Here is a 27195-nt window from a genome sequence, read left to right as displayed (position 1 = left end):
TTCCTTTCCCCGGGAAAGAAGCATGGGACGCGCCTCCTGGCAGCCCCTCGCTCGGAGCCCAGGTGAGCCAGTGCGCATGCGTCACCCCCCTCATGGCTTTTGTGTGTGTATATATATATATATATGCAGCCCTCCAGAGTGAGAGAAAGAAAGAACCCTTGCCTGTTTGGAGCAAGTGTGGATGTTGCAACTGGCCATCTTGATGAGCATTGAGTGGCCTTGCAGCTGCAAAGTCAATCAGGGAGGGTCTCTGCAGAGAGGGAGCCTGGCTGTTGTGGCCTGGAGGCACCCTCCGCTTGCAAAGTGTGAACTGGCCCTTGACTGTTTGCTGTCTGGAGTTCCCCTCTTTCTTTCTTTACTGTCTTGATTCTGGTTTTTTGTTCCCCCTTTCCCCCAATACTAACCAAATTATGTTCATTTTCGTGGTTTCTGTTGAAATTGTACTCGTGTTTGTGGGTTTCAGTGGCTTCTCTGTGTAGCCCCACAACATGCAATAGACTCCTGCGGTAGTGAGAGGGATGTCCTCCCAACATCTCCCTAACAGAGGTGCCTCCAGGCAACAACAGCCAGGCTACCTCTATGCAGATGCCCTCACTGATTGACTTTGCAGCTCCACAGTATGCAACAGATTCCTGCAGTAGTGAGAGGGATTCTCCCAACACCTCCCAAACAGAGGATGCCTCGAGGCAACCTCTATTCAGATACCCTCACTGATTGACTTTGCAGCCCCACAGTATGGAATAGACTCCTGCAGTACTGAGAAGGATGTCCTCCCAACATCTCCCTAACAGAGGGTGCCTCCAGGCAACAACAGCCAGGCTACCTCTATGCAGATGCCCTCACTGATTGACTTTTCAGTTGCACAGTATGCAATAGACTCCTGCATGGGTGAGAGGGATCCTCCAACACCTCCCAAATAGAGGATGCCTTGAGGCAACCTCTATTCAGATGCCCTCACTGTTTGACTTTTCAGTTCCACAGTATGCAATAGACTCCTGCAGTGGTGAGAGGGATATCCTCCCAACATCTCCCTAACAGAGGGTGCCTCCAGGCAACTACAGCCAGGCTACTTCTATGCAGATGCCTTCACTAATTGTAGTTCCACACTATGCAATAGACTCCTGCAGTGGTGAGAGGGATTCTCCCAAGCAGAGGTGCCTCCAGGCAACTACAGCCAAGCTACCTCTATGTAGCTGCCCTCAATGATTGACTATGCAGCTCCACAGTATGCAACAAACTCCTGCTGTACCAAGAGGCATCCTCCCAATACCTCCCAAACAGGATGCCTTGAGGCAACCTCTATTCAGATACTCTCGCTGATTGACTTTGCAACTCTACAGTATGCAAAAGACTCCTGCAGAAGTTAGAGGGATCCTCCCAACACCTCCCAAATGGAGAATGCCTCCAGGCAATAATGGCCAGGCTACCTCTGTGCAGATGCCCTCACTAATTGTAGTTCCATAATGTGCAATAGACTCCTGCAGTAGTGAGAGGGATCCTCCCAACACCTCCCAAACAGAGGGGGCCTCCAAGTAACAACTGCCAGGCTACCTGTATGCAGATGCCCCCACTGACTGACTTTGCAGCCCTCGGGGCAACAACATCCAGGCTACCTCTATGCAGATGTCCTCACTGATTGACTTTGCAGCCCCACAGTATGCAATAGACTCCTGCAGGGGTGAGAGGGATCCTCTCGACACCTCCCAGAGGGTGCCTCCAGGCAACAACAACCAGGCTACCTCAAGGTTGGAAACACTTATTGTAGAGCAAGCATGGGCCAACTTTGGCTCTCCCTCCAGGTGTTTTGGACTCCAAATCCCACAATTCCTATCAGCCTACTGGCTGTTAGGAATTGTGGGAGTTGGAGTCCAAGACACCTAGAGGGAGGGCCAAAATTGGCCAATGCTTACCTGGAAGGGGGGGGGGGCGCAAAGTTGGCCTGGCCATTAGGCTGTTACGAATTGTGGGTTTTGGAGTCCAAAACACCTGGAGGGAGGGCCAAAGTTGGCCCATTCTTACCTGGAGGGAGGGCCAAAGTTGCCCCAGCCTGGAAGACTGTTAGGAATTGTGGGAGTTGGAGTCCAAAACACCTGAAGGGAGGGCCAAAGTTGGCACAGCCAGTAGGCTGTTAGGAATTGTGGGAGTTGGAGTCCAAAACACCTGAAGGGAGGGCCAAAGTTGGCCCTGCCAGCAGGCTGTTACGAATTGTGGGTTTTGGTGTCCAAAACACCTGGAGGGAGGGCCAAAGTTGGCCCTGCCAGCAGGCTGTTACGAATTGTGGGTTTTGGTGTCCAAAACACCTGAAGGGAGGGCCAAAGTTGGCCCTGCCAGCAGGCTGTTACGAATTGTGGGTTTTGGTGTCCAAAACACCTGGAGGGAAGACCAAAGTTGGCCCATGCTTACCTGGAGGGAGGGCCAAAGTTGCCCTAGCCAGTAGGCTTTTAGGAATTGTGGGAGTTGGAGTACCAAAACTCCTGAAGGAAGGGCCAAAGTTGGCCCATGTTTACCTGGAGGGAGTGCCAAAGTTGCTCCAGCCAGTAGGCTGTTAGGAATTGTGGGATTTGGAGTCCAAAATACCTGGAGGGAGGGCCGAAGTTGGCTCATGCCTGGTCTAGACACTATGCACTGTTTCACTATCTGGGTTGGTTGGTTGGCTGGGCTGCTTATTTCCGAAATGCGTTCCCGCAACGCTCCTCCTGAAAGCTGTCCTTTTGCGCGTGCTGCTTTCCAGAATGAGAGAGTGGTGGATCCAGGTGGGGCTGCTGGCAGTGCCGCTCATCGCTGTCTACCTGCACATCCCGCCCCCCAAGCTCTCGCCGGCGCTGCATTCGTGGAAGTCTTCGGGGCGCTTTTTCACCTTCAGGCACCAGAAAATCTTCTACAGAGGTATTCTGTTGGTTTCTTTGTAACATCAGGTGTCTTTTATTAAATTAAATTATGTCACAACGTTTCAAAAAGTAATTCTGTTCCTGGTTTAAAAGTGTTCTTTTTTGTTTAATTGTGCGGCACTAACTTTGAAAGTAGTTGTTACGCTCCAGAAACTTTGTGTTTGTGTCTGCCGCATAGAATTGTAGAGTGGCGCAATGGGTTAAACCCTTGTGCCGCCAGGACTGAAGACCGACAGGTCGGAGGTTCGAATCTGGGGCGAGCGTAGATGAGCTCCCTCTGTCAGCTCCAGCTCCCCATGCGGGGACATGAGAGAAGCCTCTCACAAGGAGGGTAAAACATCAAAACATCCAGGCGTCCCCTGGGCAACGTCTTTGCAGATGGCCAATTTGCTCACACCAGAAGCGACTTGCAGGACTTGGTGGGCCATCATCCAGTCCAACCCCATTCTGCCAAGAAGCAGGGATATTGCATTCAAAGCCCTCCCGACAGATGGCCATCCAGCCTCTGTTTCAAAGCTTCCAAAGAAGGAGCCTCCACCACACTCCGGGGCAGAGAGTTCCACTGCTGAACGGCTCTCACAGTCAGGAAGTTCTTCCTCGTGTTCAGATGGAATCTCCTTTCTTGTAGTTTGAAGCCATTGTCCCATTGCGTCCTAGTCTCCAGAGAAGCAGAAAACAAGCTTGTTCCCCCCTCCCTGAGTTTCCCTCACATATTGATCCAGGTTAAACATTCCCAGCTCTTTAAGCCGCTCCTCATATGGCTTGTACTCCAGACCCTTGATCCTTTGAGTCGCCCTCCTTGGGATACATTCCAGCTTAGAGTCAACCTCTCCCTTCAATTGCCCAGAACTGGACCCTAGGTTGAATTATTTGAGACTCGATGATGAAAAACTAGAGCAAAATGTCCCAGAAAACAAAGTTTATGCTGTGTCATTTTGGAACCATTGGCAACCATCTTTGAGAGTTCTTGGAGAACGGGAGAAGTTCCAGCAGATTGGAGGAGGGCCAATGTGGTCCCAATCTTCAAGAAGGGAAAAAAGGATGACCCAAACAATGACCAATGTCCGGTCAGCCTCACGTCAATACCGGGCAAGATTCTGGTAAAGATTGTTAAGGAAGCGGTCTGCAAACACTTAGAAACAAATGCAGTCATCGCTAATAGTCAACATGGATTTATCAAAAACAAGTCATGCCAGACTAATCTGATCTCTTTTTTCAATAGAGCTACAAGCTGGGTAGATGCGGGGAATGCCGTGGATGTAGCGTACCTGGATTTCAGGAAGGCCTTCTTTGACAAGGTCCCCCATGACCTTCTGGCAAGGAAACTAGTCCAATGTGGGCTAGGCAAAACTACGGTGAGGTGGATCTGTAATTGGTTAAGTGGACAAACCCAGAGGGTGCTCACTAATGCTTCCTCTTCATCTTGGAAAGAAGTGACAAGTGGAGTGCCGCAGGGTTCCGTCCTGGGCCCGGTCCTGTTCAACATCTTTATTAACGACTTAGATGAAGGGCTAGAAGGCAGGATCATCAAGTTTGCAGACGACACCAAATTGGGAGGGAGAGCCAAGACTCCAGAGGACAGGAGCAGAATTCAAAACGATCTTGACAGATTAGAGAGATGAATGGCCAAAACTAACACAATGAAGTTCAACAGTGACAAATGCAAGATACTCCACTTTGGCAGGAAAAACAAAATGCAAAGATACAAAATGGGGGATGCCTGGCTTGAGAGCAGTACGTGTGAAAAAGATCTTGGAGTCCTCGTGGACAAGAAGTTAAACATGAGTCAACAATGTGATGTGGCAGCAAAAAAAAAGCCAATGGGATTTTGGCCTGCATCAATAGGAGCATAGTCTAGATCTAGGGAAGTTATGCTCCATTCCGCCTTGGTTAGACCACACCTGGAAGAGAAGGATGAGAGGAGACATGATGAGGGCCATGTATAAATATGTGAGAGGAAGCCACAGGGAGGAGGGAGCAAGCTTGTTTTCTGCTTCCTTGGAGACTAGGACGCAATGGGACAATGGCTTCAAACTACAAGAGAGGAGATTCCATCTGAACATGAGGAAGAACTTCCTGACTGTGAGAGCCGTTCAGCAGTGGAACTCTCTGCCCCGGAGTGTGGTGGAGGATTCCTTCTTTGGAGGCTTTTAAACAGAGGCTGGATGGCCATCTGTCAGGGGTGATTTGAATGCAATATTCCTGCTTCTTGGCAGAATCGGGTTGGAGTGGATGGCCCATGAGGTCTCTTCCAACTCTTTGATTCTATGATTCTATGTGTAATAAATTTTCCCTATGTTTTTATGATAGTACCAGTTAGGAAATGGCATTTATCACCCAGGAACTAAAAATCGTGTTACATAGTGAGATGTCACTTCATGTTGTTTCCATTTTGTGTCCCAGTAACACTCCTGTTGCTTCTTCTTAGATTCTTCAGGTGCCGTTGGCAGTTCGGACATCGTTGTCCTTCTGCATGGCTTTCCAACCTCTAGTTACGACTGGTATAAGGTAAGGAGACTCATACAGATGTTACGCTTTGACAGTGGTGGGTTGCAGAGGCTTTTGTGCTGATTGACAGGTGTCCTCTCCTTTTCCCCTTCCTTAGATTTGGGAGGGGCTGACGCAGCGGTTCCACCGAGTGGTTGCTCTTGATTTCGTCGGATTTGGCTTCAGCGACAAACCCGTAAGCACGTCTTTAAAGAGTCCGTACTGTTTTAATTCTTCCTCCTAACGACATCAGCGGGGGAAACAAGATCCATTCCGAACATGGCTTGGATGCTAGATTGGAGTTGTTGAAGCTTTATAGCAGGCATGGGCCTTTGGCATCGGTTTCCAGGTGGAAGGCAGTCCCGGTCGGGGTTGGCTTGACGCGCTTTCCTCTTGGCACATTTCTCTCTTTTACCCCCCATTCGTGCCTCTTCAAATTCTGCAGCACTGCTGGTCACAGCTGACCTCCAGCTGGAGCACTCAACAGCCAGGGCTTCCCAGTTCTCAGTGTCTATGCCAGAGATTTTAAGGTTGGCTTTGAGCCCATCTTTCAGTCTCTTTTCCTGCTCACCAACATTCTGTTTTCCGTTCTTGAGTTCGGAATAGAGCAGCTGCTTTGGGAGACGGTGGTCAGGCATCCGGACAACGTGGCTGGTTCAGCGGAGTTCATGGCGGAGGACCATTGTTTCAATGCTGGTGGTCTTTGCTTCTTCCAGCACACTGACATTTGTCCACTTGTCTTCCCAAGAGATTTGCAGGATTTTCCGGAGGCAGCAATGATGGAATTGTTCCAGGGGTTGCATGTGACATCTGGAGACAGTCCACGTCTCCCAGGCATATAGCAGGGATGGGAGGACAATAGCTTTATAAACAAGCATCTTGGTCTCCGTACAGATGTCCCGGTCCTCAAACACTCTCTGCTTTATTCAGAAAAATGCTGCACTTGCAGAGCTCAGGCGGTGTTGCATTTCAGTGTCAGTGTTGATGTCTGTAGACAGTCCACATCTTGCAGGCGTATAGCAGGGTTGGGAGGACAATAGCGTTATAAACAAGCACCTTGGTCTCCCTACGGTCCTCAAACACTCTCTGCTTCATTCAGAAAAATGCTGCACTCGCAGAGCTCAGGTGGTGTTGCATTTCAGTGTCAGTGTTGATGTCTGTAGACAGTCCACGTTTCGCAGGCGTACAGCAGAGTTGGGAGGGGAATAGCTTTATAAACAAGCACCTTGGTCTCCCTACAGATTTCCCAGTCCTCAAACACTCTCTGCTTCATTTGGAAAAATGCTGCACTCGCAGAGCTCAGGCAGTGTTGCATTTCATTATCAGTGTTGATGTCTGTAGACAGTCCACATCTCGCAGGTGTATAGCAGGGTTTGGAGGACAGTAGCGTTATAAACAAGCATCTTGATCTCCCTATGGATTTCCCGGTCCTCAAACACTCTGTTTCATTTGGAAAAATGCTGCACTCGCAGAACTCAGGCGGTGTTGCATTTCAGTGTCAGCATTGATATCTGTAGACAGTCCACATCTCACAGGCATATTGCAGGGTTGGGAGAAGAATAGCTTTAGAAACAAGCCCCTTGGTCTCCCTATGGATTTCTCAGTCCTCAAACACTCTCTGCTTCATTCAGAAAAATGCTGCACTCGCAGAGCTCAGGCGGTGTTGCATTTCAATGTCAGTGTTGATGACTGTAGACAGTCCACATCTCACAGGCGTATTGCAGGGCTGGGAGCAGAATAGCTTTCTAAACAAGCACCTTGGTCTCCCTACGGATGTCCCGGTCTTCAAACACTCTCTGCTTCATTCGGAAAAATGCTGCACTCGCAGAACTCAGGCGGTGTTGCATTTCAGTGTCAGTGTTGATGTCTGTAAACAGTCCACATCTCACAGGCGTATTGCAGGATTGGGAGGAGAATAGCATTATAAACAAGCACCTTGGTCTCCCTGCGGATGTCCCAGTCCTCAAACACCCTCTGCTTCATTCGGAAAAATGCTGCACTCGCAGAACTCAGGCGGTGTTGCATTTCAGTGTCAGTGTTGATGTCTGTAGACAGTCCACATCTCACAGGTTAATTGCAGGTATTGCATTTCAGTGTCAGTGTTGATGTTGATATCTGTAGACAGTCCACATCTCACAGGGGTATTGCAGGTGTTGCATTTCAGTGTCAGTGTTGATGTCTGTAGACAGTCCACATCTCACAGGGGTATTGCAGGTGTTGCATTTCAGTGTCAGTGTTGATGTCTGTAGACAGTCCACATCTCACAGGGGTATTGCAGGTGTTGCATTTCAGTGTCAGTGTTGATGTCTGTAGACAGTCCACATCTCACAGGGGTATTGCAGGTGTTGCATTTCAGTGTCAGTGTTGATGTCTGTAGACAGTCCACATCTCACAGAGGAATTGCAGGTATTGCATTTCAGTGTCAGTGTTGATGTTGATGTCTGTAGACAGTCCACATCTCACAGGGGTATTGCAGGTGTTGCATTTCAGTGTCAGTGTTGATGTCTGTAGACAGTCCACATCTCACAGGTTAATTGCAGGTATTGCATTTCAGTGTCAGTGTTGATGTTGATGTCTGTAGACAGTCCACATCTCACAGGGGTATTGCAGGTGTTGCATTTCAGTGTCAGTGTTGATGTCTGTAGACAGTCCACATCTCACAGGGGTATTGCAGGCGTTGCATTTCAGTGTCAGTGTTGATGTCTGTAGACAGTCCACATCTCACAGAGGAATTGCAGGGTTGGGAGGACAACAACTTTATAAACAAGCACCTTGGTCTCCCTACAAATGCCCCAGTCCTCAAACACTCTCTGCTTCATTTGGGAAAAATGCTGCCCTCGCAGAGCTCAGGTGGTGTTGCATTTCAGTGTCGTTGTTGACTTTTGTGGAGAGGAGGGAAGGTGTAGACCACTGGCCATGGCATGACCCTATCCCTGTGCTTTCCCCTTGGCAGAGGCCCCATCACTATTCCATCTTTGAGCAAGCCAGCATCGTGGAAGCGCTCTTGGACCACCTGGACCTCCTGAATCAACGCATCAACCTTCTGTCACACGACTACGGGGACACGGTCGCACAGGAGCTGCTCTACAGGTTGCTGGAAGTACTAAAGCTCTTTGCGGCATTATTCTTCATCATTTGCTGAATAAGCAGGTTCTTGTAAGGTTTGTGGGAGGATCTGCAACAAGATCCCCTTATCCACCAGGGATCCGGATGCCTAAAATCACCGATGGTGCCGAATCTCTGTCCCCGTATTGACATGAGCCTCGTGTGTCATCGAAACCCTGAAACCTGGATGTAGTTGAGGTGGTCCAGGAACTTATTTATTTATCTATTTATTTACAGTATTATATTTGGCCCTTCTCACCCCCCTGCAAGGGATTACAATGCGCATATACATAGCAAACATTCAATGCCAATTAGACATACAACATATGTAGACAGACACAGAGGCAATTTAACATTCCAGCTTTACGGCTTCATGAGGATATGTTTGATTCCGGCCACAGGGGGAGCTGTCGCTTCACCATCCACTTGTGACACTTGATGGAGTACTTCCTCATTCTTTTGTATGCTGCTGGAAGGTTTTATGGCGACGTAAATTGGTTAAATTGGCCTCCCCGCATAAAGCAGTACCTAAATTTCCTACCTGACAGATGCAACTGTCTTTCGGGCTTCAACGGTCAACCATCCATTTGTGATACCGAGTCCCTTGATGGAGTACTTCCTCATTCTTCTGCACGCTGCTGGAAGGTTTTATGGCGTCATAAATTAATTCTATTATCCTCCCTGTATAAATCAGTACCTACATTTCCTACTTGACAGATGCAACTGTCTTTTGACTGCAAAGGTTGACAGCAAGCTAGACTAATGGCTGGAAGCTCACTCTGACCCAGACTGGCTTTGAACTCATGACCTGTTGGTCAGTAGTGATTTAATGCAGCGGGCTATTAGCTAGCTGTGCCACAGCCCGGTCCAATAATGTCGATTATCTGCTTTGATAATCGGCTGCAGTGACTCAACTGGTTAAGCCCTTGTGCTGCTGAACAGTTGGCAGTTCGAAGCCGCGGGTCGGGTGAGCTCCCGCTGTTAGCCCTAGTTCCTGCCAACCTAGCAGTTCATAAACATGCACAATCAAACAGGAAATAACACTTTCAGATTTTGTTGTGTAGTGTAATGAAATGATACTCAAGCCATCACATATGGATTGCAAAAGAAGTGTCTTGTAGGTATGGACTTTGTCTTAAATTGCTGTAGTCAGGTCTATTCTTCTTGTGGTTGTTTCATCTTTGCCTTACGCTGTTCTCCATTCTCAGGTATGAACACAACAAAACAGGACGTGTTCTCATCAACAGTCTGTGCCTGTCAAATGGAGGTAAGGAGTGGGGAATGGTGGGGCACAAGCGGCTAAATATCTTTTGACCAAAAAAGGGGGAACAGCGACTGCATTGTTTGTAACCTCAAACAATTCTTCCTCTGTGCATGAGGCAGGACATTGCAGACAAGCATACAGATGCAGAGTTTTCTGTTCTGCTCCACAGTCGCACAAGGTGGAGCATTCTTCTAGGTCGTGCCATTTGGCCAGGTTGTCTTTTGATCTGCCCTCTCCACTTCAGAGACCGTTCAGGGACTTGCAAGTTGACCATTCTTGGTTTGCTCCTGGAGGAAGACCCTCTCTCGTGGGGGGCCACCCAGTTGGGATTTCGTGGTTTAGCTGCCCAGAGGGATGATCTTTCTGTTGTTGTAGGAGTGGTGGTTCTCATGAAGCTTTCCCTAGATTTGAGTCTACTGGGAAGAGACTGATAGCCATGCAGTTGGTGGCTAAGGAGCCCCTGGTGGCGCTGTGGGTTAAACCCCTGTGCCGGCAGAACTGAAGACTGACAGGTTGCAGGTTTGAATTCAGGGAGAGGCGGATGAGCTCCCTCCATCAGCTCCAGCTCCTCATGCGGGGACATGAGAGAAGCCTCCCACAAGGATGATAAAAACATCAAATCATCTGGGCGTCCCCTGGGCAACATCCTTGCAGATGGCCAATTCTCTCACACCAGAAGCAACTTGCAGTTTCTCAGGTTGCTCCTGACACGGCAAAAAAAAAAAAAAAAAAAAGTGGGTGGCTTTCATAGGGTTCAACCTTACAAGCAACTGCCAGCTAGCTTGTAGAGTCTATCAACAGGTGTAGTTTTAAGGCATCCTGTGATTATTCTGCATGTTTCATTCAGTGCTATATTCACCTGCTTTGCATGGGCAGACCTATGCCAAACAGGGCAGGCATACTCGGCAGTTGAGTCAGACAAGGCCGGGGCTGATGTTCTTACTAATTTTCGGGTCTGCACCCCATGTGCTGCCAGTACGTTTCCGCAGGATGTTATTGTGTGCAGCTGCTTTATGCTTGGTGTTCACATAGTGTTTCCTATATGCTAGTGTTCGATCTAAGATGACACCGAAATATTTAGGATGGAAACAGTGTTCAAGCTCTTGACCTTCCCCAGTGACTTTCAATTTCCTGTTGGTTTCACGATTATGTAGATGGAAAGCATACACTTGTGTCTTGGCAGGGTTAAGCTTCAGGTGGTTATTTAATAAACATAACAGAGAAGAAGAAGAGGAGGAGGAGGAGGAAAAAGAAATAATTTCTGATTATCATCAAAGTGTCAGATAAAATAATTTTTATTGTATGGCAAACTGTTGCATCGAATCTCTCAATTAAGTCTCTCTTTGTATCTTCCAGGTATTTTCCCAGAAACTCACCATCCAAGATTCATTCAAAAGGTGAGTGATTTTGCTCCTTCACATCGTATTGTAAGAGACCAGGGTTGGCCATTGAAATCCATTGTGTGACCCTGGGAAAATCACACACTCTCCTCCTCAAGGAATAATAATAATAATAATAATAATAATAATAATAATAACAACAACAACCAATAATAATAATAATAGAACCAATGCCATCAAAGCCAGAATTGAAAAGTCGACAACAGATCCCAAATGTAGACTCTCTTGATGTTTTGCCTGCATCTGTGGCAAGCAAACTCAGAGGTCTGTTAAGAGATCTGTTGGAAATGAGGCAAGTGGAGTGTGTGTATATATATATATATATATATATCCTTGGAATGATGTCCAGGATGGAAGAAAGAAACTTTGTCTGTTTGAAGCAAGTGCGAATGTTGCAATTAGCAAGCTTGAATAGCACTGAGTAGCCTTGCAGCTTCAAAGTCAATCAGTGGGGGTAGCCTGACTATTGTTACCTGGGGGCACCCTTTGTTTAGGAGGTGTTAACTGGCACTTCAATGTTTGCTGTCCGGAATTTACAGCTGCAAGGCTACTAATGCTAATCAAGGGTTCTTTCTCCCACCCTGGATGTTTCAGATATATATACACTCCACTTGCCTCATTTGTAACAGATCTCTGAACAAACTTCTGAAGATGCCAGCCACAGATGCATGTGAAACATCAGGAAATAATAATAGTAATAATAATAATAATAATAATAATAATAATAATAAATGAAACTTTGAAAAAGGAGACAAAGGAGGGACTGATCCTGGCAGCCCAAGAACAAGCCATTAGAACCAATGCCAACAAAGCCAGTATTGAAAAGTCAACAACAGATCCCAAGTGTAGACTTTGCAAGGAAGCAGATGAAACAATAGATCCCATCCTCAGCTGCTGCAAGAAGATCGCGCAGACAGACTACAAGCAGAGGCACAACACCGTTGCTCAGATGATTCATTGGGACTTGTGCCATGAATACTATCTGCCTGTGATTGGTGGGATCACAAGCCGGAAACAAGTTACAGAGAATGAACACATCAAGCTACTCTGGGACTTCCAGATTCAGACAGACAGAGTTTTGGAGCATAATACTCCTGACCTCACAATCGTATTAAAAAACAAAGTATGGATCATCGATGTTGCAATCCCAGGTGACAGCAGGATTGCAGAGAAACAACTGGAAAAGCTGACACGATATGAGGATTTAAAGATCGAACTGCAAAGACTCTGGCACAAGCCAGTCAAGGGGGTCCCAGTGGTGATCGGCACACTGGGTACAGTGCCTAAAGATCTTGGCCTGCACTTAAACACAATCGGCGCTGACCAAATCACCATCTGCCAGCTGCAGAAGGCCACCTTACTGGGATCTGCACGCATTATTCGCCGATACATCACACAGTCCTAGACACTTGGGAAGTGTGATCCAATTCAACGTGTGATCCAATTCAACAGCCAGCAGAGTGTCTGCTGTGGACTCATCTTGTTGTGTTTCAAATAATCTATATAAATAAAAATGTAATGTTCGTTTGTGGGATTAACAGAACTCAAAAACCACTGGACGAATTGACACTAAATTTGGACACAAGACACCTAACGACCCAATGTATGTCCTTCACTAAAAAAAATGATTTTGTCATTTGGGAGTTGTAGTTGCTGGGATTTATAGTTCACCTACAATCACAGAACATTCTGAACCCCACCAACAATAGAATTGGGCCAAACCTCCCACACAGAACCCCCATGTGGACCACAGCAATGTGTGGCAGGGGACGGCTAGTAATAATAATAATAATAATAATAATCAAATATGGCCAAGAAAACTTCACAATAATGTCACTATAAGTTGGAAATGCAAGCACAGAACTGCAGTCCTAAGGACCAAATTGTCCTAACAGAGGACACTTCTCTATATATGCTCTTTATTTGCTGAAGAGCAAAAGTAACTCAACTCTATCTGTGTTTTGTTTTGCAGATTCTCAAGGACGGTGGATTTCTGGCACCCGTTATTACCCGGCTGTCAAACTATTTCTTCTTTACCAAAGGGTGGGTTTGTTTATTTGCTTCTCTACATTCCAAAATGGGGAAAATACACCAAAATGCCTCTAGGGCAGGCATGGGCCAACTTTGGCCCTCCAGGTGTTTTGGACTTCAACTCCCACAATTCCTAACAGCCGATAGGCTGTTAGGAATTGTGGGAGTTGAAGTCCAAAACACCTGGAGGGCCAAAGTTGGCCCATTCCTGCTTTAGCCCTTGGACCACACTTTGCCCACTCTTGCTTCCCAATTTAGGCCTCATGGGATCTGAACGGTGGTCTCTTGCTCTCTTTTTGGAATCTTTCCAGGCTTTCGGCGGTCTTTGGTCCATACACGCAGCCTTCAGATGCTGAATATTGGGACATGTGGACGGCGGTTCGGACAAATGATGGTAACCTTGTGATTGACAGGTATGGACACTAGTTGCAAAGAATAATGAGCGAGATGCTTTGCAATCTGAATAGCTACGTTGCTAGCAGCCTTGTAAGGAAGGAGTGACTTGTAGGTCTTCTGAATGCGCACAGACTACATTATCATCAGCATATTGGAGTTCTATAATAATAATAATAATAATAATAATAATAATAATAATAATAACTTTATTTGTACCCCACTACCATCTCCCCAAGGGACTCGGTGCGGCTTACATGAGGCCAAGCCCACAGCACATCAATAAACAAAAGCGATAACAAATAATCAATACAAAACAGTTAACAGATGTTGTTATAACCTTGGTTTTGGCTTTCTGTCTGCTGAGGTTAAACAACTTGCCATCTCTCTGATAGATGATTTCCACTCCGCTGGGAAGCTTCCCATGAACAAGATGAAGTATCATAGCAATGAAGATGGAGAATAAATTTGGGGCAATAACACATCATCCCTGTTTGACACCTGATTCCACCTTAAATGGGTCACTTTGGGAGCTATTGCTGTCCAAGACTGTTGTCATCATGGAGGAGCTGCAGGATGTTCACAAATTTCAGCAGAAAGCCAAAACCAAGGTCACAACAACATCTGTTATAGAACTCCGATATGCTGATGATAATGTAATCTGTGCACTTTCAGAAGAAGACGTACAAGCCACTCTATACACCTTCACAGAAGCATACAAGAAGCTCGGCCTGTCATTGAACATCGAGAAAACCAAGTGCTCTTCCAGCACTCTCCAGCCAATCTCTCTCCAATGCCAGAGATTTTATTTATTTATTTACAGCCTTTATATTCCGCACTTCTCACTCCGCAGGGGACTCAGTGCAGATTACAGTGTACACATATATGGCAAACATTCAATGCCAATTTTAACATACAACATATACAGACATACACAGAGGCTATTTAACTTTTTCTGGCCGCCAGGGGAGCTGTCGCTTTCATCGTCCATCTGCAATGCTGATGAAGCACTTCCGCATTCCCCGCATGCTTCCCCGCTGGAATGCTTTGCTGGAGTCTTCTTTATGGCCTCATAAATCAGTTAATTTAGCCTCCCCACACTTTAAGGTGGTACCTTGTTTTCCTACTTGACAGATGCAACTGTCTTTCGGGTTGCAAAGGTCGACAACAGGCTACACACAATTGGTTGGAAACCCATTCCAACCCGGGCTGGCTTCGAACTCATGACCTTTTGGTCAGAGTGATCTTAATGCAGCAGACACTGCCAGCTGCGCCACAATCCCGGTGCGATACAGCTTAATGGTGTAACATTAGAAAATGGTGATTTCTGCTCCCTTGGCAGCCACCTCTCCACCACAACCAACATTGACACTGTGGCACCTCAGGTTAAGCTTCACCTTGCTCTCAAACACCACCAGACCACAGCTGTAGGATTTATAGTTTATTGTAAAGTTTCCAAAAGAAGGCAAAGGTTAAATCAATACAAAGTTACAAAGTTCAGGTAAAATGCATGGTACAGTTCCAGAAATCTTTAAGAGAAAATCAAGGTAAACAGGAGTCATGAAGCAGGAAGCACAAACCCTGTGCCCAGCAGCTTAGCCCAAAAGCAGCACGAAGTTTCCTCCAAAGCAGGAGCATGAAACAGCTAGCAGATAGCCATGTTGAAACTGACAGCTAAGAATTGCCTGTGAAAGCCCTAAATACATTTTGCACATCAAAACAATCTAGTTTCCCACAATCTACTTTCTCACTGCTCCCTTGACCTGACACTGACCTAACTTGGCTGCTATCCGAGAGCTCCGTCTCACGGTTTCGTTATCCCTTTGAAGCAGCACCTGGCCCTCCTCCTTACCAGTTGCATTCCTGTCCTGTGAGAACTGCTTCTCCATCTGAGAACACTGTGAAAACTGAAAACCAGGCTGAGAACACTGTGAAAACTGAAAACCATCAGGCTAAGGCCGCTCAGGAGCCTGTTGAACCACAACAGACACTGAAATACAACACTGCCTGACCTCTGCGAGTGCAGCATTCTTCCGAATGAAGCAGAGTGTTTGAGGACCAGGACGGGCTTGCTTAAAAAGCTAATGTCCTGCCGACCCTGTTACATAGAATCATAGAATCCTAGAGTTGGAAGAGACCATCTAATGTTATTTTGATGTTGTTGTTGTTTGCTGTATATGTTTTGATTTTATTGCTGTATTATGTTGTCCGGGCTTGGCCCCATGTAAGCCGCTCCGAGTCCCCATCGGGGAGACGGTGGCGGGGTAGAAATAAAGATTATTATTATTATTATTATTTGGTACTAATGTTGGAGAGTGAGTGGTCCCTGGTCAAAAAAAGGGGGAACCAGTTGTCTAAGTAGAGGTGAGCTGTTACCAACAGTGCTGTGGAATTCGAAGAGGCACAAATGGAGGGTAAAAGGGAAAAAACTCATCAAGAGGAAGGCGCCTCAAGCCAATCCTTGTCAGGACCACCTTCCACCTCGAAACCGATGTCCTCATTGCGGAAGAACATTCAGGTCCAGAATAGGTCGCTACAGCCACGTCTGGACCCACCACCAAGACCCTACGCTTTGAAGGCCATCTTACTTGGACATGAGGGATCGCCAATGATGGAGGAAGGAGTAATTGGTGGGTCAAACAGGGAAGGAGCAATACCTTTTGTAAATAAAGGGGTTTGTGCTTGTTCCGGGAAATGGGACATCATGGCCCCCATTTATTTTAGCCATTCAGGAAACCTAGAATGCCATGTTTGGCCTGCAGAGAAGATGTTTGGAGCCTGATGGAGATGAGCTTGTGAGCTTGTGAATGGCTGTTCTCTACGCTGAGGTTTTCCTTTCAAAGCACAGAAAAGAGATCCAGCACACCTGAGCTCTCCTCTTTCAGCCCTCATGCCCTTCCTTTGTGTTTTGGGAATCCAATGAGCATCTCACCTGGGTCCTATTACCTTTTACCTGGAATAATCTGGAGTGCTTCGTTCACTGAAAAGCGAGCCCTAGGAGAGCATGGAACAAAATCTACCAAATGACCATCACTAAAAAATGATTTTGTCAATTGGGAGTTGTAGTTGCTGGGATTTGTAGTTCACCTACAATCAAAGAGCGTTCTGAACCCCACCAATGATAGAATTGAACCAAACGTGGCACACAGAACTCCCATGACCAACAGAAACACTAGAAGGGGTTGGTGGGAATTGACCTTGAGTTTGGGAGTTGTAGTTCACCTACATCAAGAGCACTCTGGACTCAAACAATGATGGATCTGGACCAAACTTGGCATGAATATTCCATTTGTCCAAATATGAACACAGATGGAGTTTGGGGGAAACAGACACTGACATTTGGGAGTTGTAGTTACTGGGATTTATAGTTCACCTATAATCAAAGAGCATTCTGAACCCCACAAATGACAGAATTGGGGCAGACTTCCCAGGCAGAACCCCCAAGACCAACAGAAAATATTAAGGCCATCCAGTCCAACTCCCTTCACCAGAGCAAGGAAACGTAATCAAAGCCCTCCTGACAAAGAGCCATCCAGCCATAGATATAGATAGATATGATTCACACACACACAGATATAGTATCATAGATGTGAAAGGGACCCCTGAAGAAGGACAATTATATGTTTCATGAGTAGGCAAACCAGACACTCTCCACATCAACACTGACAAAGAAACAGCAAGAAATGCTGTTTACCCACAAGCAGAAAGACATTACATATATTACAAACCAACACTTTCTCATTACTTTATATTCCAGATCACCAGACTGGGCCACAGCAACGCGTGGCAGGGGACAGCTAGTATATTATACACACACACACACACACACACACAGACAGAGAGGCAATTTCACATTCCAGCTTTTCTGATTTCATGAGGATATGCTCAGTTTTGGCCACGGGGGAGCTGCTGCTTCACCGACCACTTGATGGAGTTCTTCCTCATTCCTCTGCACGCTGCTGGAAGGTTTTATGGGTTCGTAAATTAGTTAAATTAGCTTCCACGCATAAAGCAGTACCTAAATTTCCTACTTGACAGATGCAACTGTCTTTAGGGCTGCATAGGCCAACAGCAAGCTAGACTATTAATGATCGGGAGCTCACTCCGACCCTGGCTGGCTTTGAACTCATGACCTGTTCAGAGGTGGAACTCTCTGCCTCGGAGTGTGGTGGAAGCTCCTTCCTTGGAAGGTTTTAAACAGAGGCTGGGTGGCCATCTGTCGGGAGTGCTTTGATTGTGCTTTTCCTGCATGGCAGAAGGGGGGTGGACTAGATGGTCCATGGGGTCTCTTCCAACTCCGTTATTCTATGATTCTATGAAAGATGGAAATCCTATTTATTTATTTGCAGTATTTATATTCCTCCCTTCTCAAACCCGCAGGGGACTCAGGACAGATTACGATGCACATGTACATGGCCAACATACAACACACACACACACACATATATATACAGGCAATTTAACATTCCAGCTTTTCCGGCTTCTTGAGGATATGCTCAATTCTGGCCACAGGGGGAGCTGCTGCTTCACCGTCCACTTGATGGAGTACTTCCTCATTCCTACACACGCTGCTGGAAGGTTTTATGGGTTCGTAAATTAGTTAAATTAGCTTCCATGCATAAAGCGGTACCTAAATTTCCTACTTGACAGATGCAACTGTCTTTCGGGCTGCATAGGTCAACAGTAAGCTAGACTATTAATGGTTGGGAGCTCACTCTGACCCGGGCTGGCTTCGAACTCATGACCTCTCGGTCAGTAGTGATTTAATACAGTTGGTTACTAACTAGCTGCCCCACAGGATGAAGAAGAGATCCATCTCGGGCTCTGAGCATGTTTTAATGCCTGGGCTTTTGTTTTTCTCCAGCGTTTTGCAGTTCATCAACCAAAGGAAGAAGCACAGGGACCGCTGGGTCGGAGCCTTGGAATCCACATCTGTTCCCTGTGAGTTGGAAGTTGCTTTCTTGTGTTATGATCCCATTTCTTGAGGTTGGCTCTGCATCTCGTGGGGCCAGAGCGCAGTCTGTTCAGTGCCTTCCAAGTCGCCCAGTCTTCTGTGTGCCCGGGGGGGGGGGGGGGGTCTCTCATCTGGTATCAGCCGTTGATTGAAGTTCTGGGTTTGAGCCTGCCACTTTTGGATTCTCGCTTGCTGGGGTGTTCCAGCGAGTGTCTCTGTAGATCTTAGAAAACTATTTCTTGATTTAAGTCGTTGACATGCTGGCTGATACCCAAACAGGGGATGAGCTGGAGATGTCTCTGCCTTGGTCCTTTCACTATTGGCTGCTACTTCCCGGCAGGTGTCAGGTGGTGCAATGTAGTTTCTCCAGTGGTATAGGGCGCAGACACCCCGTGATAAAGCGGCATGTCTCATTAAGAGCCACATCCACTGTTTTAGTGTGGTGAGATGTGTTCCACACTGGGCATGCATACTCAGCAGCAAGAGCACAGCACAAAGGCAGATGTCTTCACTGTGTCTGGTTGTGATCCCCAGGTTGTGCCAGTCAGTTTTCGTATGATATTGTTTTTAGGACCACCTTTTTGCTTGATGTTCAGGCAGTGCTTCTTGTAGGTCAGAGCACGGTCCAAAGTGACTCCCAGGGATTTGGGTGTGCTGCAATGCTCCAGTGGGATTCCTTCCCAAGTAATAATCCTCAGAGCTTGGGATGCTTGTCTGTTCTTGAGGTGAAAAGCACATGTCTGTGTTTTACATGGATTAGGGATCAGCTGGGTTTCCCTGTAATAGGCAGTAAGGCCACCTAGAGCTTTGGAGAGCTTCTGTTCCACCATCTCAAAGCTCCCTGCTTGAGCGGTGATGGCACGATCATCAGCATAGATGAAACTCTCTGTCCCTTCTGGCAGTGGCTGGTCATTTGTGTCGATGTTGAACATGGATGGAGCAAGCTTGCTCCCCTGAGGCAGGCCGTTCTGTTTCCGCCATCTGCTTCTCTGGCCCTGGAACTCAACAAAAAAGCTCCTGTTTTGTAGCAGGTTTCCTATGAGGCGGGTGAGGTGGGCGTCCTTTGTGATATCACAAAGGACTATGCTAATAATATAATATATTGTATGTAATATATACCTTGTAAGCAGCTCTGAGTCCCCTTTGGCGTGAGAAGGGCGGCGTATAAATGTCGTAAATAAATAAATGAATAAATAATAAAGGATCCTCCAATTTCTCCCTTTCCTTGCTCTTTCTCTTCTCTTGCAGTGCACCTGATTTACGGACCGCTGGACCCTGTGAATCCGCATCCAGAGTTTCTACAGCTCTACAAGTAGGTGGCAAAGGACATAGAAGTTTAGTCCCTGATTCAGAGAGAAGAGTTTGGAAACACTACTTCCTTGTATTGCAGCTCCCATAAAGCTCAGTTCCACCTTGTCTTCTGTGCTATTCTTATAATATAATATAATATAATATAATATAATATAATATAATATAATATAATATAATGTATATACATATCTTTATAATATAATGTAACGCAATATAATAATATATTATAGTTATATATTTATAATACATGTAATATTACAAATAATATTACGATATAGTGGTATGGTGCAATATAGCAATGTTTTATGCTGATATTGCGCTATGCTAATAATACAATATATTTTATGTAATATATACCTTGTAAGCCGCTCTGAGTCCCTTTCAGGGCGAGAAAGGTGGCATATTATGACAGAAGGGGGTTGGACTGGATGGTCTTTTTGGCTTCCCTTCTAACTCTAGGAATTAGTCTATCTAATCTATCTATCCATCGAATCTATCTAGATAATCCATCTATCAATCATGGCAGAAGAGTGTTGGAGTAGATGACCTTTAGGGGTGCATTCCCACTCTAGGAGTCTATCTATCCATGTTTGTATGTATGTATTATGGTAGAAGGGGATTGGACTGGATGACCTTTAGAGGTCCCTTCCAATTCTAAGAGTCTATCTAGCCATCTAATCTATCCATCTCACCTATCTATTATGACAGAAGGGGGGTGGACAGGATGGCCTTTAGGGGTCCCTTCCACTTCTAAGAGTCTATCTAGCCACCTAATCGATCCATCTCACCTATCTATTATGACAGAAGTGGGTTGTTTGGACTGGATGACCTTCAGAGGTCTCTTCCAATTCTAAGAGTCTATCGAGCCATCTAATCTATCCATCCACCTATCTGTTATGGCAGAAGGGGGTTGGTTGGACTGGATGACCTTCAGAGATCCCTTCCAATTCTAAGATTCTATCTAGCCACCTAATATATCCATTTCACCTATTATGGCAGAATGGTGTTGGACTGGATGACCTTTAGAGGTCCCTTCCAATTCTAAGTCTATCGAGCCATCTAATCTATCCATCTCACCTATCTGTTATGGCAGAAGGGGGTTGGTTGGACTGGATGACCTTTAGAGGTCCCTTCCAATTCTAGGAGTCTATCTAGCCACCTAATCTATCAATCTCACCTATCTTATAACCGAAGGGGGTTGGACTGGATGACCTTCAGAGATCCCTTCCAATTCTAAGTCTATCTAGCCACCTAATCTATCCACCCATCAATCTATCTATTATGGTCGAAGAGTGTTGGACTGGATGACCTTCAGAGGTCCCTTCCAATTCTAAGTGTCTATCTAGCCACCTAATCTATCCATCTCACCTATCTATTATGACAGAGGGGGTTGGACTGGATGGCCTTTAGGGGTCCCTTCTAACTCTAGGAGTCATGGAATCATAGAGTTAGGAGAAATTGGAAGAGTTGGAAGAGACCTCATGGGCCATCCAGCCCAACCCCCTTCTGCCAAAAAGCAGGAATATTGCATTCAAATCACCCCTGACAGATGGCCATCCAGCCTGTGTTTAAAAGCTTCCAAAGAAGGATCCTCCACCACACTCTGGGGCAGAGAGTTCCACTGCTGAACGGCTCTCACAGTCAGGAAGTTCTTCCTCGTGTTCAGATGGAATCTCCTCTCTTGTAGTTTGAAGCCATTGTTCCGCGTCCTAGTCTGTCTTGTGTCGTGATGTCCTGAGAGACGTTTCTTCTTCCTTTGCAGAGAAGTGCTTCCGACGTCCACGGTCTCCGTCCTGGACGACCACATCAGCCACTACCCGCAGCTGGAGGACCCCCAGGGCTTCTTGAACGCTTACTTGAACTTCATCAACTCTTTCTGAGCCAGGACTTCCCTTCTCCAGAGACATTGGGGGGGGGGGGGTCTTGTTGGTTTGTTTACATTGAATAGGGCTACATCAGGCATGGGCCAACTTGGGCCCTCCCTCCAGGTGTTTTGGACTCCAACTCCCACAATTCCTAGCAGCCGGTAGGCTGCTAGGAATTGTGGGAGTTGGAGTCCAAAACACCTGGAGGGAGGGCCCAAGTTGGCCCATGCCTGAGCTACATTGTGGGATTCCTGCATCAAAACCTAAATGGAGATGGATGGTGCTGAGAGTGAGCCTGAGCAAAGCTTCCCTGGCAAAGCTTGGGCTGCCTTAACCTTCCCAAAGAAGGAAGTTGCTTTTGGGAAGAGATAAACCATCTCACCCCAGTTGAGGGATTCCAGACCTCCCTTGTGTCTGTTTCTGCATTTCAAGAAGTTGGTGAGCTGCCAAGCAGAGAGAGAAACGCTCGAGTCCACGTGCCTGTTCCTTTAATGCCTCCCATAACTCAGTTGCACACAACACAGACTGCAACGCAAGGCACATCTTGTCTTTAGGAGAGACAGCAGAAGGATGTTCTGTGAGGGTCTGCATCTCAATGTTCTTGGCCATCGAGATAGAGATTGTGTTGTGTTCAGGCTTAAGGAGCAGGCAGATGGTTTGTGTCCAGATAGGAGACACAAAGAAAAAGAAAAGCAAGAAGGCAAGATGGTTGTCTGCTGAGAAGCTGGAAGTAGCCCAAGAAAGGACTTCTTCCAGAAAATTAGAAACATTGGAGGTAAATTTCAGGCAAAAATTGGCATGATAAGAAACAAAGATGGCAGGGACCTAACAGAAGCTGAAGAGATCAAGAGAAGGTGGCGAGACTATACAGAAGATCTGTATAGGAAGGATAATAATATCGAGGATGGTTTTGATGGTGTGGTGAGTGAGTTAGAACCAGACATCCTGAGGAGTGAGGTTGAATGGGCTTAAAAACAAAGATGGCAGGGACCTAACAGAAGCTGAAGAGATCAAGAGAAGGTGGCGAGACTATACAGAAGATCTGTATAGGAAGGATAATAATATTGAGGATGGTTTTGATGGTGTGGTGAGTGAGTTAGAACCAGACATCCTGAGGAGTGAGGTTGAATGGGCTTAAAAACAAAGATGGCAGGGACCTAACAGAAGCTGAAGAGATCAAGAGAAGGTGGCGAGACTATACAGAAGATCTGCATAGGAAGGATAATAATACCGAGGATAGTTTTGACGGTGTGGTGAGTGAGTTAGAACCAGACATCCTGAGGAGTGAGGTTGAATGGGCTTAAAAACAAAGATGGCAGGGATCTAGCAGAAGCTGAAGAGATCAAGAGAAGGTGGCGAGACTATACAGAAGATCTGCATAGGAAGGATAATAATACTGAGGCTAGTTTTGATGGTGTGGTGAGTGAGTTAGCACCAGACATCCTGAGGAGTGAGGTTGAATGGGCTTAAAAACAAAGATGGCAGGGATCTAGCAGAAGCTGAAGAGATCAAGAGAAGGTGGCGAGACTATACAGAAGATCTGCATAGGAAGGATAATAATACTGAGGATAGTTTTGACGGTGTGGTGAGTGAGTTAGAACCAGACATCCTGAGGAGTGAGGTTGAATGGGCTTAAAAACAAAGATGGCAGGGACCTAACAGAAGCTGAAGAGATCAAGAGAAGGTGGCGAGACTATACAGAAGATCTGCATAGGAAGGATAATAATACTGAGGCTAGTTTTGATGGTGTGGTGAGTGAGTTAGAACCAGACATCCTGAGGAGTGAGGTTGAATGGGCTTAAAAACAAAGATGGCAGGGACCTAACAGAAGCTGAAGAGATCAAGAGAAGGTGGCGAGACTATACAGAAGATCTGCATAGGAAGGATAATAATACTGAGGCTAGTTTTGATGGTGTGGTGAGTGAGTTAGCACCAGACATCCTGAGGAGTGAGGTTGAATGGGCTTAAAAACAAAGATGGCAGGGATCTAGCAGAAGCTGAAGAGATCAAGAGAAGGTGGCGAGACTATACAGAAGATCTGCATAGGAAGGATAATAATACTGAGGATAGTTTTGACGGTGTGGTGAGTGAGTTAGAACCAGACATCCTGAGGAGTGAGGTTGAATGGGCTTAAAAACAAAGATGGCAGGGATCTAGCAGAAGCTGAAGAGATCAAGAGAAGGTGGCGAGACTATACAGAAGATCTGCATAGGAAGGATAATAATACTGAGGCTAGTTTTGATGGTGTGGTGAGTGAGTTAGCACCAGACATCCTGAGGAGTCAGGTTGAATGGGCTTAAAAACAAAGATGGCAGGGATCTAGCAGAAGCTGAAGAGATCAAGAGAAGGTGGCGAGACTATACAGAAGATCTGCATAGGAAGGATAATAATACCGAGGATAGTTTTGACGGTGTGGTGAGTGAGTTAGAACCAGACATCCTGAGGAGTGAGGTTGAATGGGCTTAAAAACAAAGATGGCAGGGACCTAACAGAAGCTGAAGAGATCAAGAGAAGGTGGCGAGACTATACAGGCCTGCCCTTCCTGCCTCCTCCAGGCCCCGGTTCCCTACCCCACTCATCCCAGCAGTGGTGGCCACCTTTGCAGCTCTACCTCACTTGTTCCCTCACTCACTGGGCGGGGTCCTGGTTCTGCCACTACCGCTGCTACTAAAACCCAGCCTGATGAGTTAGCAAGTGAATGAGGGCTGCAAAGGCGGCAGCAGAAGCAGGAGCCTGGCCTGCCCTTCCTGCCTCCTCCAGGCTCCGGTTCCCTACCCCACTCATCCCAGCAGTGGTGGCTACCTTTGCAGCTCTCCCTTGCTTGCTCGCTCACTCAGCGGGCTGGGTCCTGGTTCTGCCACCACCGCTGCCACTGAGACCCAGTCCGGTGTGTGAGTGAACGAGCAAGGGCTGCAAAGGTGGCAGCAGAAGCAGGAGCCTAACCTGCCCTTCCTGCCTCCTCCAGGCCCCAGTTCCCTACCCCACTCATCCCAGCAGTGGTGGCCACCTTTGCAGCTCTCCCTTGTTTGCTCATTCACTCACCGGGCTGGGTCCTGGTTCTGCCACCGCCGCTGCCACTAAAACCCAGCCTGGTGAGTTAGCAAGTGAATGAGGGCTGCCTCCTCCAGGCCCCGGTTCCATACCCCACTCATCCTAGCAGCGGTGGCCACCTTTGCAGCCCTCCCTCGCTTGCTCACTCGCTCACTCACTGGGCTGGGTCCTGGTTCTGCCACCGCCGCTGCCATTAAGACCCAGCCCGGTGAGTGAGTGAGCAAGCAAGGGCTGCAAAGGTAGCAGCAGAAGCAGGAGCCTGGCCTCCCATTCCTGCCTCCTCCAGGCCCCAGTTCTCTACCCCACTCATTCCAGCAGTGGTGGCCACCTTTGCAGCCCTCCCTCACTAGGCCGGGTCCTGGTTCTGGCCCCGTTGCTGCCACTAAGACCCAGCCTGGTGAGTGAGTGTGCGAGCAAGGGCTGCTATGCCGCCACCCCCCAGCCTCACTCACTGATCCATGCTTCCTGTGAGAGCCGTTCAGCAATGGAACTCTCTGCCCCGGAGTGTGGTGGAGGCTCCTTCTTTGGAAGCTTTTAAACAGAGGCTGGATGGCCCTCTGTCAGGGGTGATTTGAATGCAATATTCCTGCTTCTTGGCAGAATGGGGTTGGACTGGGTGGCCCATGAGGTCTCTTCCAACTCTTTGATTCTATGATTCCTCACTAAGCCTGGTCCTGGTGGCAGTGGCAGCAGAACCAGATCTTGGCCCAGTGTACGAGCGAGCCGGGGCGGCAAAGGTGGTCGTTGCTGCTGCCTTTGCCACCGAGACGAGCAGAATAAGGAGGAGGCAGGAAGGGGAGGCCAGGCTCTTACTTCTGCCGCTGCTGCCGCCTTTGCCACCCGCCCTCACTTGCGCAGAATCAGGACCCAGCCAGGAGGGCAGGTGAGTGAGCAAAGGAGGGTGGCAAAGGTGCCGGCTGCGGGACAAGCGGGATGTCTGATAATATGGCCCATCCACTGGCTACTTATACTCACAAGTGGAGAGTGGGCGGGGCTAACCACCAGAAAAGTTTTCAAATCTATCTAGAAGGTTCCCAAGCTGTCTGCTCAGGCGTAGAAACTACCATGTGTGCAATTCACAGTTGACCACGATGGGAAACTGATAATACGGAGTGTCGGATGAGGAGGTCAGACTACTATAGTCACAGTACCTGGTTTTCCCCCTTCCTTATTCTCCCAGTCTTCCTTGCAATACTGGTATCTAAAGTAACTAGTTTTGGCAATATTATGGTGGGAATTTTGTAGGGTGTGGGTGTCAGAAACCAAACGGTGCCCTTGTGACTGGATGTAAAATACAGCCGCACAGTCGAGGCAGCTATTCAATTACGTGTTGCACGAATCAATGCGCCCTGTTTTATTTTCTGCTAATAAAAATCCATTGGTGAAAAGTTTGGCTCTTTAAAAAAATTTCCTGGATTCTAACGACAGCACAGAAACAATAGTTTATACAGGAATGACGGAGTGGAGCTGGGAAAGAAAAGAAGGGCGTCATCCCAGCTTTAGTGGCACAGAAGAGAAGACACTTTCCCCCGCGGCCGACACGCAATGACTGTGTGGGTCAAGGGTCCGGAGGATAAACAAAAAAACCCAAAACATGCGGTATGGTCGATCCCCGGAGTGCCTTCCGGGTGGCATAGTTCCGGCTTGGGCTGCTGCGACTCTTAGCCGACGGAGGCCAGAATGACGTCCACGGGGGTCTCCAGGATGCTGCGGACCGTCACCTGCATGGTCACTCCGTCCCCAAGGGCCAGCCTCGCTCTCACCAGGACGTCTAAGCCGCCTCGGTACACACCTGGAGGGGAACAAGGAAAGGAAGCTTGGATGGCTCTGAAGCAGGCATGGGCAAAATTGGGCCTTCCCTCCAGATGTTTTGGACTTCAACTCCCACAATTCATAGAATCAAAGAGTTGGAAGAGACCTCCTGGGCCATCCAGTCCAACCCCATTTTGCCAAGAAGCAGGAATATTGCATTCAAATCACCCCTGACAAATGGCCATCCAGCCTCTGCTTAAAAGCTTCCAAAGAAGGAGCCTCCACCACACTCCGGGGCAGAGAGTTCCACTGCTGAACGGCTCTCACAGTCAGGAAGTTCTTCCTAATGTTCAGATGGAATCTCCTCTCTCTTAGTTTGAAGCCATTGTTCCATTGCGTCCTAGTCTCCAAGGAAGCAGAAAACAAGCTTGCTCCCTCCTCCTCCCTGTGGCTTCCTCTCACATATTTATACATGGCTATCATATCTCCTCTCAGCCTTCTCTTCTTCAGGCTAAACATGCCCAGTTCCCTAAGCCGCTCCTCATAGGGCTTGTTCTCCAGACCCTTGATCATTTTAGTCGCTCTCCTCTGGACACATTCCAGCTTGTCAATATCTCTCTTGAATTGTGGTGCCCAGAATTGGACACAATATTCCAGATGTGGTCTAACCAAAGCAGAATAGAGGGGTAGCATT

General features: G+C 47.2%; 2 protein-coding genes across 2 annotated transcripts in view; one reads left to right on the top strand and one right to left on the bottom strand.

Moving 5' to 3' along the window:
* Positions 1–26137, top strand: MEST (mesoderm specific transcript). Its single transcript, XM_067469360.1, has 12 exons — positions 1–62; positions 2732–2886; positions 5317–5396; positions 5494–5571; positions 8329–8465; positions 9689–9747; positions 11101–11141; positions 13117–13187; positions 13487–13588; positions 18433–18509; positions 19771–19834; positions 21596–26137. Exons 2-12 carry the CDS (start codon positions 2733–2735, stop codon positions 21711–21713), a joined length of 981 nt encoding a protein of 326 aa, XP_067325461.1. The 5' UTR covers positions 1–62; position 2732; the 3' UTR covers positions 21714–26137.
* Positions 26089–27195, bottom strand: part of COPG2 (COPI coat complex subunit gamma 2) — a 37488-nt gene continuing 36381 nt past the window's right edge. Inside the window, exon 24 of the mRNA XM_067469359.1 lies at positions 26089–26541. Within this exon, the coding sequence (XP_067325460.1) occupies positions 26411–26541 (131 nt within the window). The 3' untranslated portion in view covers positions 26089–26410. The remainder of the gene's footprint in view (positions 26542–27195) is intronic.

This window comes from Anolis sagrei, chromosome 5 (assembly GCF_037176765.1).
Source record: "Anolis sagrei isolate rAnoSag1 chromosome 5, rAnoSag1.mat, whole genome shotgun sequence".
In the NCBI taxonomy this organism is placed as follows: Eukaryota; Metazoa; Chordata; class Lepidosauria; order Squamata; family Dactyloidae; genus Anolis; species Anolis sagrei.
The sequence above is the reverse complement of the archived record's forward strand: the minus strand, read 5'-3'. Positions and strand labels throughout refer to the sequence as shown.